The sequence below is a fragment of the Lepisosteus platostomus genome, chromosome 1 (genome assembly GCF_059453375.1).
Source record: "Lepisosteus platostomus isolate fLepPlt1 chromosome 1, fLepPlt1.hap1, whole genome shotgun sequence".
NCBI classification, from domain to species: domain Eukaryota; kingdom Metazoa; phylum Chordata; class Actinopteri; order Semionotiformes; family Lepisosteidae; genus Lepisosteus; species Lepisosteus platostomus.
Window position 1 is genome coordinate 19,594,361 of NC_142611.1, and position 14,654 is coordinate 19,609,014.

The 14,654-nt window shown below is 36.8% G+C and overlaps 1 protein-coding gene across 6 annotated transcripts in view; it reads right to left on the reverse strand.

Annotated features, from left to right (window-relative positions):
* tec (tec protein tyrosine kinase) overlaps positions 1–14,654 on the reverse strand; it is a 50,944-nt gene that overhangs the window by 16,293 nt on the left and 19,997 nt on the right. For all 6 annotated transcript variants that reach the window (XM_088626723.1, XM_088626713.1, XM_088626729.1 and 3 more), the window contains 6 exons: positions 13,112–13,305; positions 11,135–11,200; positions 10,364–10,418; positions 4,555–4,634; positions 3,607–3,737; positions 2,781–2,855 (listed from right to left, as the gene is read on the reverse strand). In XM_088626723.1, the coding sequence (XP_088482849.1) occupies positions 2,781–2,855; positions 3,607–3,737; positions 4,555–4,634; positions 10,364–10,418; positions 11,135–11,200; positions 13,112–13,305 (601 nt within the window). The remainder of the gene's footprint in view (positions 1–2,780; positions 2,856–3,606; positions 3,738–4,554; positions 4,635–10,363; positions 10,419–11,134; positions 11,201–13,111; positions 13,306–14,654) is intronic.

Below are 14,654 nucleotides of genomic sequence, written 5' to 3' on the forward strand. Positions count from 1 at the left end.
CCATCCACTCATGTACAGCTCTGCTGGTAGTTTTTCTAACCAGAAACACTTTCTCCTGTTCTGTGGCGTTTGGCAGGTACTGCAGGTTATACCTGAGGTCTTGAATATAACTCTCGATATTATTCTCTGACACTGCGGGGTCAAATCTCTCTATGTCCTTCGCTAGCTCTCTCAGAGAATGGAGATTTATTCTAGCTTCTCCGCTGACGGAGATATGGAAGAGATCGTGGTCAGACCTGTCGCTGCTAGAGAGAGTGCTTAATAGCGACTCGAATTCAGACCTTTTAGCAACCATCGTTAAACTTAAAGAGTATTACTTTTAAGTACGAAATTACAGTTTTACCACAGAAAACCACAAGATCAAGTATGCAATCAACCCGGTAGATCGCAAAAGATCACAAAACAATCAAGCACTGCTTAAAGAGCAAGGGGAACTTTTTTTCCTTTCGGCTTTCAGCACACTGTATTGTCGTGTATGAAACCCGCGGCGTTTTATATTGAATTATTCCGCTTGGTTGACTCATTTCAGTCTTGCCACGCCCGTGCCAGGGACGCCAAATAAATGTTGTGATTCATAGCCGTTTCAGGGACCCCAAATATGTAATCATAGTGGCTCTCTGAAGGCACCAGTTCTGTAGGGTTTGGGCATTTACTGAGACAATTATTAATTGTAGCAGTAAATCACAAAGTTGATTCTTTTGATGGCTTTAGAATCCAACCATGCGACATAACTCAAACAACGCGCACACACAGGTACTAATACACGAGGATACATTTATTAATACATAGAATATGCATATAAACCTAACAGATCTTATCGAGAGGGTTATCAGAATACAAAAGATATATATTCAATCAGTTACAAAGTGTTACACATCAAGAGGACATACGTTCAGTATATCATTCATTAAGACCGTTTCGTAAAGTGAACTTGGTTACAACTTCTACATTAGATACTCAAACAAGTACATAACTCTTAGGAATTAAATTGATATCAACTGGTTGGGATAACAATTGAATTCTCGAGCTGTAATGCATTGAAGTTGAATACTCATCCAATCTTTGGGGATTCAGATCTCCTGCGGGCACAAAGAAACAGTTGCAGGCTGTTGCTGTCCAATCCGCGCTCTCTGGCTCCGTGCCAGGCTGTGCTGTGCGGCTTGCGACGGTGCGCTGCTGATGCTCACTGTTGGCATTAACTAGCAAAGTTTGTGCACAGGAGAAAAGATGACCGTGGGTCCCAGCAAGTCAGGAAGAGGACTGGTTCGTTCCTGATGAAGAGCTAGTTCTGAATAGTGATTCAGCTTTCCACAGTTCCGACCTGTTCAGGAGGCCTGCTGCTGGTTACTCTCTGGCAACCTCCACTCTAGACTCTTAGAACAAAGGAAAGTTCTGGCACTCGGACACACTGGCCGTTCCGTGGTTGTCCGGGCTGAGTCTCAGGATGGTCAGGAGGCGCGCTGCGAGAATGTCCTGCCCTTGGGAGCCTTCTGCTCCTGGGCCGTCCTGCCCTGGAATTCTCCTTTGAATTCCCTTTAGAACAGTCCACAGAATCCTCTCCAGAATCCCTTCTTTTTCTTGTTTTCTGAATCTGAATCTGAATCTCTCAGGCTCTCTGTGTTGCCTGTTTTTACCTGGAGGAACTTCAGCTCATTGATTGGCTGAAAGTTCCATGGGCATCAGAGTCCCACGTGGGTTACTCGGCCCTACCGGTCCCTGATTGGTTGATCAAGGTGAGATATGAGTCACTTACTCCTGACACTTAGGAATGCAATCCAGATGTCCAACTCGCACTCCCTAGACAGATAGGCACCAATGGATGACCATTGATCATGATAGCCAGGCTTAGCTAAGTGCATCCCCCTTTGGGAGCTGTCCTTGGACCTTAAATCACCTTGCATGAATGGTTTCTCTGTGGCTGCACCACAGAGATGAACAGAGAAATGAGGCCTAATTTGGGAAAGCTCAGAAACACTTAATTCTGCCTTATTAATAAGCCTCACCGCTACACCTTAAATCAAAGCTCTTTGCTGAATTATGGGTAAACTCTTAGCAGCTTGATGTTGATTTTGATCCACCTTTGAATGATTAACAGTTTCTCAACCTGAGCAATAAAAGCCCAACCTGCTGCTTAGTTATGGCAGTTCACTACACAGGAGTCAAGCCCTTCACATGCTTCTGAATTCCTACTGTAGCTTGCCTTTCAAGTTGATCACGACAGTCAGTCAGGGGATATCCAAAGTCCTACCATTTCAGCTGATGCCTCATCGTGCTTTTCAAACTTCTTAAATGTTTCCACAGTGATTGTTCTGTGCTCCACATGAAACATCACTTCCATCAGATTCATGTTTTTAGCCAGTATTGTGTGCATTTACATTTTAAATGGCATTGGAACAGCAACTGAGCATCTTCAGATGAGTGACAGAGAATATAAATGTACTGTATATGTATAGCAGTTTGAACTTGTTTGCTGGTGTGTCACCACAGTGGAACAAGAATGGTCAAAACCAATGTCACAAATTCAGAACTTAATCAGAACTTAACATAAATGCTGCAAGTGCCATTTGTTTTGATAGTCAAGCCTACCACCTTATATGGCATGGAATAAACTGTTAATAGACTACATACAACAGTAATTTTCTATGATGTCTATGTTTGTTTTAAAGGGACCTTTCATCTTTTAAATGACAAACAACTTGGACTGGAATAGCTAGTAGCCATCTTTAATAATAAGGTTCCCACATAATGCAAAAAAAAGTGAAAAACTGATGATTTCTTACCATAGCTAAAACCAGCTGTGGTTGGTGCTAATCTCCCTTTTTGTACAACTGGATACCGTAGCCTTGTCACAAGGCCTGTAGTAAAACAGAAAAGCTACTGAAAGCAAGCCAAATCACCCCAAAAAAAATGCCTGAAAACAAAGAATATGAGTAGCATGAAAATTTGTGTCCTCCATTTTGTCAGTTCTAACGAGGGATGCTGGTTGTCAGTTTCTCTGTAACATTTCTGAGTAATTCATTGAATATCAACCACACCATTCATATCTTAATTAGAGAGAACTGGTAATTCTGGCATGTGTTTGTTTTACTGCTCAGACATTAGAATATGACATAAAACTGCCTAAACGTCATTTCATTTCAAAGCAAAATGCAGAATATGCACACAAACAAGCACACATCAGTGAACTGACTTCAAATAATCCCTCTCTTCAATATAATTATGCTTAATAAGAAGTGTAATTGTAATAAGATGTGTCCAGCTTTCATTTTTTGTCATGACAATTAAGTCAATCAGTCTGTGTACTTGTCATTTCTGTATTTTACTTGCAAAAAGAAAATGGGAAAAGAGATATGTCAACATAAATATTAAATGGTAGTAAAAAAGTTATAAACCTTACTTTTATATACATATACATCATTTATATTTCTTAAAACCCCATTTCTAGTCTTTAAATGATCTTTTCTATAATATTTTAATAAATATGTTTGCAATCGATAACAGCTTTAAACCTTATGTATTTTTTCATGTAAGGCTTTTAAGATGCTTCATTATCTCACACTGTGACTCTAAAGTGCTCTGTCTTTCCAGCTGTGAAAGAGTAAATACCTGCTGCGTTGTGCTGATGGTACTCTATCAGTTCAGGAATACTACTGAAATGGTGCTTTTCTGCCAAGTAATACATCTTAGGCACAGTGTGTGTTTCTTTTATATGGTAATGTCGTACTGAAGCACCCTCTCTGAAACAAACAAGACAGAATGCCATGTCAAAAACAACAGCTTTGAATGACACTGAGATGAAAAAACTCCCTTAAAACATGGAAAGGCAAACCTAGTAAGGCATGTAAAATAAAAAATAGAAATATCTCATCATTAAATTGTATCTATGGGTCTCTCATAAGAATTTAATCTAGTTGTGACATTTGGAATTTGATTAACTTCACACAAAAATATTTAAGACTTGTAATATAGAAATGTTCTTCTAAACTGTGCCCAAGACCAAAAGTTTTACAAATCAACACAGTTTAAAAACAAATGAGCAAAGGCTACTAAGAAGCTTAACTCATAAAGGTTCTGTTCAGTACACAGATGAAGTCCTAATATCCATAAGGCACTTGTGACAAAGGTTCCTCAGTTAGCAGTATACTATTGCCAAAGTGCAACTGGGATTCAGTGGGACTGCAGTCAGCTAGGGTATCTTCTGCTAGCCATACAACAGTGCCTCCTATGATTTAATGAGCTTTGGTGAGCTTGCATAATTATCAGTAAGTGATGCACAAGCCCTCCAGTCCATTCTAACTGTGCTGTACCTAACAGCATAGTCTTTGGAGTACATGTTTTCCTTATCATTCTCTTCTGGTATGACAGGCATATCAGAAACACGATATGCTGTTTTAAAAATTGGTACTTCCATTTGGGATTTTAAAAAGGGATTAATAATCAGAGTAAATATAAAAAATATTTTGAGAATGCAGAAACGCAGCTATGAACTATGAATTAAACTACAATAGATGTTGAACGGCCAGTATAGCTTCAGCATTGTTGTGTTATACTCACCCTGATGACTTTGTATACAAAGAGACGGTATAGGCACCAGGGTGGCTTGAATCTCGCACTATAAATCCCCCTTCTTTATCCTGGAAGAGAAAATAGGATAATTAAATCTTATGTGTTAAATCTTAATGTTAAGTTAAACATAACCATTCCATAAACATGGAATAACACTTACAGTTCTGAATGTGGTTGTTAATGTTACCTCAGAAACTACCCACCAACCAGAAATGTAGTAAGACTTGGAATACATGATATCATTAGACAATGGTTCTCAACCTTTGGTGTATGGACATGTGAACTAGTTTTCATATTTCAAAAGTTCAGCTTGCAAAATACTGGGAAAATGAACAATAAAAAATGAAAGTTTCACGAAACAACAGTTCCATGTAGATGAGCAGACTGTAGAGCACTTCTTAAGAGTGTTTCCAGGAACTTCCATAGTTGTGTTTGCAACCATGGCAAATAACAACAATTTCATTGTGCATGAGCGGACATGAGTTAATTTTTTACAGGCTCTGTATTTGGAATAGTGGTTTGCAGCAGCTGCTGAGAGTTGTCCGTCATGTTATAAAAAAACTTTAAAATTGCAATTTCAATTCCAACTTGATGATTCTACAGCTACTAATAGGGCAGCCCATTTTATGACTTTCATTTGATTCTCGGACCATACAGCTCTCAATATTAAGGAGCATATACCATGTATTTGTTCTTTACAAATTAAAAAGTCCAAAGAGAAAATGCTTTTATTTCATTTCTAATTTTTCCTATGAACACGATTTGTTGCAATTAAATTACATTTATTAAAATAAAAATAAACAACACCATGAACTCAGAAGAACTTGCCTGTTTTGCACCCTAAGTGTTTGAAGCAGAAGTTAACATCTTCATCTGTCAGAAATTCACTATGGCCTATAAATGTGAAAGTGGTTATTGCAATTTATGAGTTGAATGACAAGAATATGTCTGACAAGAATATTGGAGTGATACCAATATTCTTTATATAAATAATAATATTAGGTTTTATCAGGAATTTTGCATTCTAGAGGGCAAAATGTGCAGAGGGGGATTTCAGCTGTTTTCCTCAACTTTCCTTAAGTTTTTTTTTTAAATAGTAATATCATTAATATCAACATAAACAAAATAGTGGAAGTGTATTTGAACCAAATGAGTTAGGAAATTGAACACCACCACCAGAAACCTTCCTGGCAGCACGCAGAAAAGACTTCTGGACCCACTTTCAGACCTTATCCAGCAAATGACATTTACTGACCCCACAACAACACAGTCCCTTGGGCCCTAGGTTCAATTCCAGACCTTGGGTGCTATCTACAGTAAGTGGAGTTTATATTATCTCCCTGTGCTCATATTGGTTTCCACCAACAGTCCAAAATCATACTGGTAGTTTCACTGGCTTCTGGGAAAGCTGAACCCTGGTGTGAGTGTGTGTGTCTGTGTCTGCCCTATGATGAACTGGCACCTGGTCCGATGGGTATCCTGTCTTGCGCCCGTTGCATGCTGGGATAGGCTTTGGTTCCCCACAACCCTGAACTGGATACAGTGGTTAAAATGTTGATGTTGGTCTATCCTACTATTAGGCATCTTAGCCTTTGAAGGATATCAACCAGAAGTGTATATTTGTAAAATATAAAATGGTCATCCACCAATAACACTGGTGAACAATAAAAAATAAATAACTTTAACAATGTTTATATTTAAAAGTTATGATATATTAACATAAAGAGAAACGATGTATAAGAAGTAATGTTGTAGGGTAGGAGGATATTTCACTTTACAAATACCTGTATGAAACCCATCAGCCACAAAGTCTATAGATGATCAGTCTGAGTTGTGCTTTGCTTGTGTTGTACCACAAGAGTGTGCCAAAAGCAAAAAAACTATCTGCTATTTAAGCCACAAATTTATTTACACTCCTGCAGTTTTTATAGATGCCTCTAAATCATCACCTGCTTCCTTGTTGAAAAAATATCATGGGAGTTGTCATGACAACACTGGTGATAGGTTAAAAGGCCAATGGTAATGGGATCATAACAACTTTTCTTTAAAGTGATTATCTCAAGATTGTTGCTTCTCAGTCCACACACTGCAAGTCATCGCAACCAGCCCCAGACTCGAACCTTAGAGCTTGCGGTGAGCCTGAATAAGACGGTCCCACTTCTTGTGTGAACACAGAGACTTGCTGCTCCATGTGCCACACTACCATTAACAACACTTTCCATTCACACAACACCTTTAGTTCTGCAACTGTAATAACAAAACCAAATTTAGCTGACAATGCAGACACATAGAAGCTTGTCAAGTGAAAGCAATAGTCATAAATGGCATGCTAAACTACCCGGAATCAAGTAATCTGCCTGTCTTTATTGAAATACATTATTATAATTATCATCATAGAACAAAACAAGATAATCATTGCAGTATGTTCAACGCTTTGCAGCTGTTTTATTTAGTTGTTTTTTAGTATGTGAAAGAAATTGGACAAACTTCTAACTAGGCTTTAGAATGCAATGTTGTAGTTTACTTTTCATTAAAGATTTGTATTTACTAAATGCTAACTCCTTAATATCTGCAACTGAGAAAAAATCAGTCAACCAAGAAAAAGTCAGCCAGCAACTAGACGTTGTAAAATCCCTTGAGGATTAGAGCTTTGAGATGCCCGTTTAACACAATCTTTAACACAAAAACAATGCTAGAATTATTAATATCTCAATACTGTATATCTTAATCATATATTTCAATTTAGGCTACAGTGGAGAACTGCATTAGAGTGCAAGCCGCAAGGAAATAAGCAAAAGTTAAATATTTCAATTTACAGTATATACTAGTTTTATTAAAAGGAGGAAAACCATTAGCTGTCCTGTAATATGATAAACTATAAAAACAACAGCTAGAGTGGGCTGAGAAAATGTCACAAAACCCCAAAATGAGGATTGTAGCTACTGTATTCGATTTTGTAGTCACTCAAAGTTTAAATGTACTATTAATACGCTATTAAATTAAAACATCAACTTATTTTTCCCCACAAACAATCCAGTCACACTTTGGTGAAAGATTATTATATATTATACTACCACATAGCATGTCTATAAACTATACAGTTTATGTACTCACACCTTCCTGAGACTATTATTTGATAGCAAAATGTGCACAGTGCCTTTACAATTATATCTTCTGGTTCTACTGTTATTTCATATTTATGCACTTGCAAAACATGCATCGGATTTCACACTATCGCCTCCACATTGTCCTGTACGGTACACAGGACTGAAAGATGGGCTAACACTGCTAGATAGAAGAAAAGACGTGTGTATCCATATATGAGAAGTGCAATTCTCTCTGATCCACATCGCCCCGCGAGCTCGGAGCACGTACACATCCCCACTCCCCAGACAGTAGACAGCTCCACCACACCAAAATATCGAGCTCTCTACCGCAGATATTAGAAGGTGGTGACATCGCTTCTCAAACTTGCTCTGCACAACTCGCTCAATCCTGTCACACATAAATAACTTTCCCCAGGAAGGGCACCCAGTGAGAGAAACAGCAGGAAGTCAGTGTGAAGTGCTGACCAAATTCAACTGGTAGAGACAAAGCTGAGCCTAGGCAAGCATTAGTACAGGACTGAAAGTGAGCACAGAATGCTTACTCGAACTTCAAGGACTAATCACTCTATGCCTATTCACCACTCAGCTTGTTGCTGATTTGAGTTCTACGGGGGATGGGTATAAGAACAAGTATTTCATCTTCAAGAAGCTGTGCACAGCTGCATCTTAAAAATCAAGGTGCCCTGGAAAGAATAGCGTTAACTAGTACACAGTTTACTCTTTTGAGAGCACGATTTTCAAATTTGAAATAATAAATTATCAGGGCTAATTCACCACAGAGTTTGTTAACGTGTGTGATGTTAAGAAAGTATGTTCTGAATTTCCATAGTCTGTATTATTGTGAAAGTGAGACTTCAGAACAGATCTTCTGGATGAAGCAAACAACCAAGTTGTGAACAGAAATGTACTCATACAGCTGTATTGTCACTTATGACTCAAATATAAAGATACTCTATACATATTTGGTACATCAGTCATCTTTAACAATACCCCAGCTGCAAGCAGCAATGTAAACTAATTTATATTAATATAATTTAGCAAAGCATGTACATAAATTACTAACCCATGCACACAAATGACTAAACTGTGAGCTCAACTTTTGAGTTGAAGTGAATGAATAAACAGTTTATTCAGATTGAAAAACTATGTACTTGGACAAATTGTGCTTGGCAATTTACTTTATGTTGTATATTTTTCTCAGCTATGTCACTTCTGGGACTACAAAGAAAACTTAAGTCGAGATGAGGAAAACATCAGAACGGAGAAAACACCATAAAATGCTAAAAAATGTTATTGATGGATACAAAGCTACTGTATTTGGTTTTTTTTTCCCCATCATCAGGCAAACATTTTGTGTAATAAAAAAGGTAGCAAAAATTTACTGACATGGTGTTTTAAAAGCATCTTGCTGGTAAATTGTTATTCAACACCTTATGTAGTGTACATGATAAAATTAAATATGAACTGTTTAACAAAGAACAAAACTAACATGCTTTAAAACCGATGACGTCATCTCAGTCATCAGTATCCTTAACACTAACGGATCTGCAGTAAGATGTACTTGAAAGCAAACAGAAAGACAAGATATAATCTTTATAATCTTATAATCCAGTAATAATTTAGTTCCAGGAAATGTTTAAATTAATGGACAAAAATAGTAGGAGAACATTAGAATGTAACGCAAAGAGTAATTTATGAAATACACTGCCAATACATTGCTAATTGCTCTGATGCATTAGTAGTCAATTTATTAAAACCAAGAACAGGAGGCCCTGTTGCATGCAAATGGTTGGGGAAGTATGGAAGAAGCTAACCAGCTAAGCTGTTGAAGTTATTAAACTAAGTTTCATGTCTTGAATCCTGGTTTAAAACACATTTTCATTTTCAAGGTAAAATAATATGACTAAGTATGACTAAAAGTTTGGCACTGTTCTTTCTTTTCTTATTGTATTGCTGGGAGATTTACCTGAAAATCCATTTACCGCAGCTAAGGAAAGTTATAGATTATGAAATTTGCCATTGCAAACAGCACTTATTATAATCCTCGACTTGCTATACAAGACAAATGACATTTCTGTCAGCTCTAATCAAACAAAGGTGAAATAAACACTAAAACAAAGTACCAATAGTGGATGTAACACTAACATATCACAACATCACTCCCTGCTGATGCAGATTAAATGGTTACAAATAAAGCGGACTCAGTAAAACATTTCCATAAAGATATAACCATTGAACTTCTATTAAAAATTGAGAAATTTTACAAGTTTGATCTTTTCTAGACATTAATATTTTTAACTGTAAATATGTATTCTATGTGGTTATTATTATACAGTAAATCTTACATACTGTATGACAGATTTTACACGGGTATTGTTCAATCTTGTTGAAAAACTATCTGAACAGCAGATATATTAACCTACTGTCTAGATGGCCATTGGCCATCTACATAAGAAACTACTGTATTTGTACAGTAGCTAAAGGATACAAGCATACTGAATTTATATATAATAATGTCTAGCAGGTCACTGTCCCTGTTTGAGCAAGCTACCAAACAAAATGAGAGTCTTATATTCACTTATATTCCTTCATTTCCTGATTTCAACAAGAAGCATGAAAATATCTGAGGAAAAACTACACTAAGAGAACAGCAATCAACAATTGTTTATATCAATCAAAGATATACTTACTTCATTTTTCAGCTGCTGTTCAGCTTTATTTCTGTTCACATTTTTGCAGTACCATCTAGAAGGTAAAGGGCAATCACTTATGTTTTGAAGCATTCCTTAATTTATTTCACATTTGTCATACACAGTATTAACCTGAAGCTTTCAACACAGGAAACAAATAAATCAAGCAATACTGACATACATAAAAGAGGAAATTCTCACATTCAACACCTTTCGTGTGGTCTTATTGTACATGAGATTTTGAAACAAAAAAAGACTGAGTCGTTTTTCAAAATTACCTTAATATGTTGTAGGTATTTAAGAGATTTGAACATATGTGTACATGTAGTTTTCTTATATAAACTGTAAACACTCAAAATATTATTTCAGTGGTTTAACAAGGATTCAACAAATCATCAAAAATGACATTAAATAACATTCCCTGAAAGTTTTTATCATTTCCGTTTATGAGCTAGCAGTAATTGTATTATGATTTTTGTTTGTACTCAAAATAAATCTATGATGCTTTCAAATCTATGATGCTAGATTTATGAAATCACATAAAAAAGCAAAGGCAAAAAATGAACAGTGGCAGCTTCAGTAATGTTCATGGTAAACAGCAAAGAAAGCAGACATTTCCTTAGGGTGTTAATAAAACATTTATAAGAGTTATTTTAGTCATTAGTTTTATTTTTGGAGGTCTGTAGTGTCCTACAGATCATTTGTAGGAATCTATACACCCCAGGAGATTCGTTTTTGCCCTCACCTCCTTTTAAAGATTAAAAAACTTACGGAAATTGATCAAGGTTGTTCAATTTTTTCTCAGTCACATAATTACTGGGTACATATCCTTCTTCTCTATATGGGAAAAAGATCAGAACATTGAATTAGGTATTTTTTTTTCAATGTACAGTAGAAAAATCATTTTTATATTGTTTATATCAGAGGAATGCAACTTTAATTTGGTATAAACAATATACTGTAGATAACAGCCTGTGAGACCTTTTGCAGTATTGTACAACTAAGTGCAGGTAACATCTTAAACATTTTTACTAACTCGCTATCAGACTTTTTTCTCCGAGTTATTTTTTAAAGAGCAAGTCAGGGGTACTGAAGAAAATATACCAATACACAGCACTAGGAAGATTGAACTTTTAATTGCTGTATTTTTTCCATTTTTAATATCTTGGTAACTGTAAATTTGAGATTTCAAGATGTATACGGTATATTCACTGCAGAAGTAGTGTGTCATGAAGGTTTCTGTCTAATGTTTTGAAGAAGATGACTAAAGAAGCATCAGCTGTAGGAAATTCCAGCACACATAGGCTTTGAGAATGAAATTTCTCAGTCAGGAAGCAGATTGATCTAAACTTGCCCCTCATAACTGAAGCTGACATCATGAATTAATAAGTATAGTCTCATCTGATAGTCTGAATGAAAACAATGAAAAGTAAATTGTCAATTACTAAATCTTGATCACACAGTTGCAGTAACATTATTATGTATTGTATGTAATGCATTTTAAGCAGATGTTATTGTTCATATTGCATACCAATTTAGTTGTTGTGTTTTGAGGATATCTCAAAACAGAACCACATTCCTAGACCTTAGCATATGTTTGAAAAGAAAACAGTTCATTTTATTTTACATTGTGATTATCAGAATTCGCATTTTCATTTCATTCAGATAAAATGTATTTTTTAAAACACTTTGATTCTTCCGAATCACTAAATATATACCTGAATGTTCAAAAATGTCCTGTTACCCCTGTCCCCATTGTTTATAAGTCGCAGACTATCAATAGCAAAACTGTCCTAACTCAATTTTCAGCAAAATGTGTCGCATTATGAGGAGACAAAACAATGAGATGAGTATGAACAGGTGGTGAACTTAATATTTTAGTATTTGGTGGTAATATTAGCATAACATAACATCACTTTATTAGCCCTATACAATTTCTTGCATTAGGAATTTGTCTTTTCGCATACCCCAGCTTGCTCTCCATGAGACACACAGACAGGGAGAGAAGTCTGGGGTCAGAGCACAGGGTCAGCCATTGTACAGCACCCCTGGAGCAGTTGGGGTTAAGGGCCTTGCTCAGGGGCCCAACAGAGAAGGATTCCTCTGCCAGCTGCAGGATTTGAGCCGGAAACCTTCCTGCCACAGGTACAGAACCTTAGCCACAGAGCCACCGCTCCTCCTGGTTAGCTCTTAGCTCTGGTTGTAAGGTCAAGATTGCCAAAACCTCCAAAAAAGACTAAAGAATCCCCAAAGTACCAATGCAGATTTCTACAATCATGGACCTATTGGTGTGTGAGCTTTGTTACGGGTGAATCCCATGGTAGAGTGTGAATGTGTACCATAAGACACAGGAACTACAAAGGTAAGATGCAGCAACAGAGATCTGAGAGACTTCTGTCTCAGATGAGTCCATGCCTATTGCACAGCAGGTGAGTGTTCATACATAAGAAGACGTGCGAGATTACAATCTGACCTCCCCTCAAACGTCTTTTTCACAGCTCCATTTTGCGGAAAATCTATTTGTACAAAAACATGAAGCACTATTTTTTTTAAGAGTTACATAGATCATCATTATTAAACAGATCTCCGTTAATAAAATCAAATCTTAACTTTTTTTACAGTTATTTGCCATATTGCATTAGAGAAAACAATTGCTTACACACATGAATGCATAATTAAAAGCTTTTACAGTATGTAGGTACACAAAACAGAACCAACGGATATGGACAACTGGGACTATATACATACCCATATTTATTCCGTGCTTTGTACCAGTTTACATCGCATTTTTCAATAATGATATATTCTTCACCCTCGACAAGCTTCAAGTCATGGCTTTCCACCCCCTCAAAGTCGTACATGGCTATTACGACTTCCTCTTTTTCCTCTTCTTTACTCACATCATCCTCTTCAGGAGGTGGAGGTGGAGGCAGCCTGCGAGGCTGAAAGACACACTTTTCTATCAGTTCTGTAAAAGACTGCACATAGCGCCCTTAGGAAATTTTTCTGTGGTATAGTTAGTTCATTCACATCTTTCCCCCAGTTCCATAGTGCATTTATTTTTATTTTTTTCCCCCACAGTGTGTCTAATGTTGTATCACAGCATTGTGTTAACCATACAGCAGGTTAACCACCTTGTAGCCTCATCAAATCACATCTGAGAAGCTAAAGGCCTAGTCAGTACTGGAATAAGAAACCTTTGAGGAAAAGCAGACCGCTGTTGTAAGAAATGCTGATGAGCCAATAAGTAGAAGTCTTCCCTTGGGATCAGAATTTCTAAAAAGGATTCAGTATGGTGACCAAAAGCACTAGGTTGTATGAAGTCCTGTCCAAATGATATTACAATTATGGTCAATGAAGATCCCATGGCACAGTGTGTAAAAGTAATGGTGTTAATCCCTGTGTCCTGGCTAGATTCCACTCCAGGTTTGCACAATCTGGCCTGGCTAAAGTTCCTCTTTTAATTCAAATGGTGAAGCAATATATCACTTCTCTACCTGTTCGGGGGTGCAGTGGGGCTGCTGGTTCATAATGACTGCTGCACATTAGCCAGGTGGGTGCTGCAATTCAGATGAAGATGAAGTGGAACCCCTCTTAATTATAAAACATTTTTTATCCTTTGGGATTAAAAGTGCTATATAAATGCAATTACAAATAATTATAATTGGAACCATTATTTCACTGTTTTCACTTGGCCAAATTAAACTTCTAAAAGTGCAGTTATGGAACAATGTTTTAGTGTTGATTTATTCATTTTTCTTTTCTGGGGGCTACCAACAAAATGTGAGCATTTATTGTGCAGACTGGGTTCTCCTTCAAAGAAGAATGTCCATCTTTGATACCTGGAAAAGGATCTGTATTGTTCTGTGTACCATGAGCATGCACGTGCCAAACAAAATTGCAGAGGATGGAGGGAGCCCTCATCCTGAAGATTTTGAAATTATTTTGAATTCACAATGCTTCTGGGATTTTATTCCTCAAATAATAAATATGCCACAAAAATCTCTCTTCGCTACATAATATATTCCAGTTTGTGACAATTAAGTAGTGAACTACCATTGTACTTTATTTTATTACAAAAATAGTAGAAACGTAAAAGAAATATGTTGAAAATGCTGGACTATCATAGAATAAAAATAAATCGGTGATTTCTGAGGATGCAATTTTATGGATACATAGACTCTATTGGAGCCAGAATAGCGGCCCAAACGAGAGCCTATCCTGGTTTCCATGGTGCTAAGTGAAGAGAGAACAAATAAGTTGACTCCGGACGAGATACCACCCCCAGCAA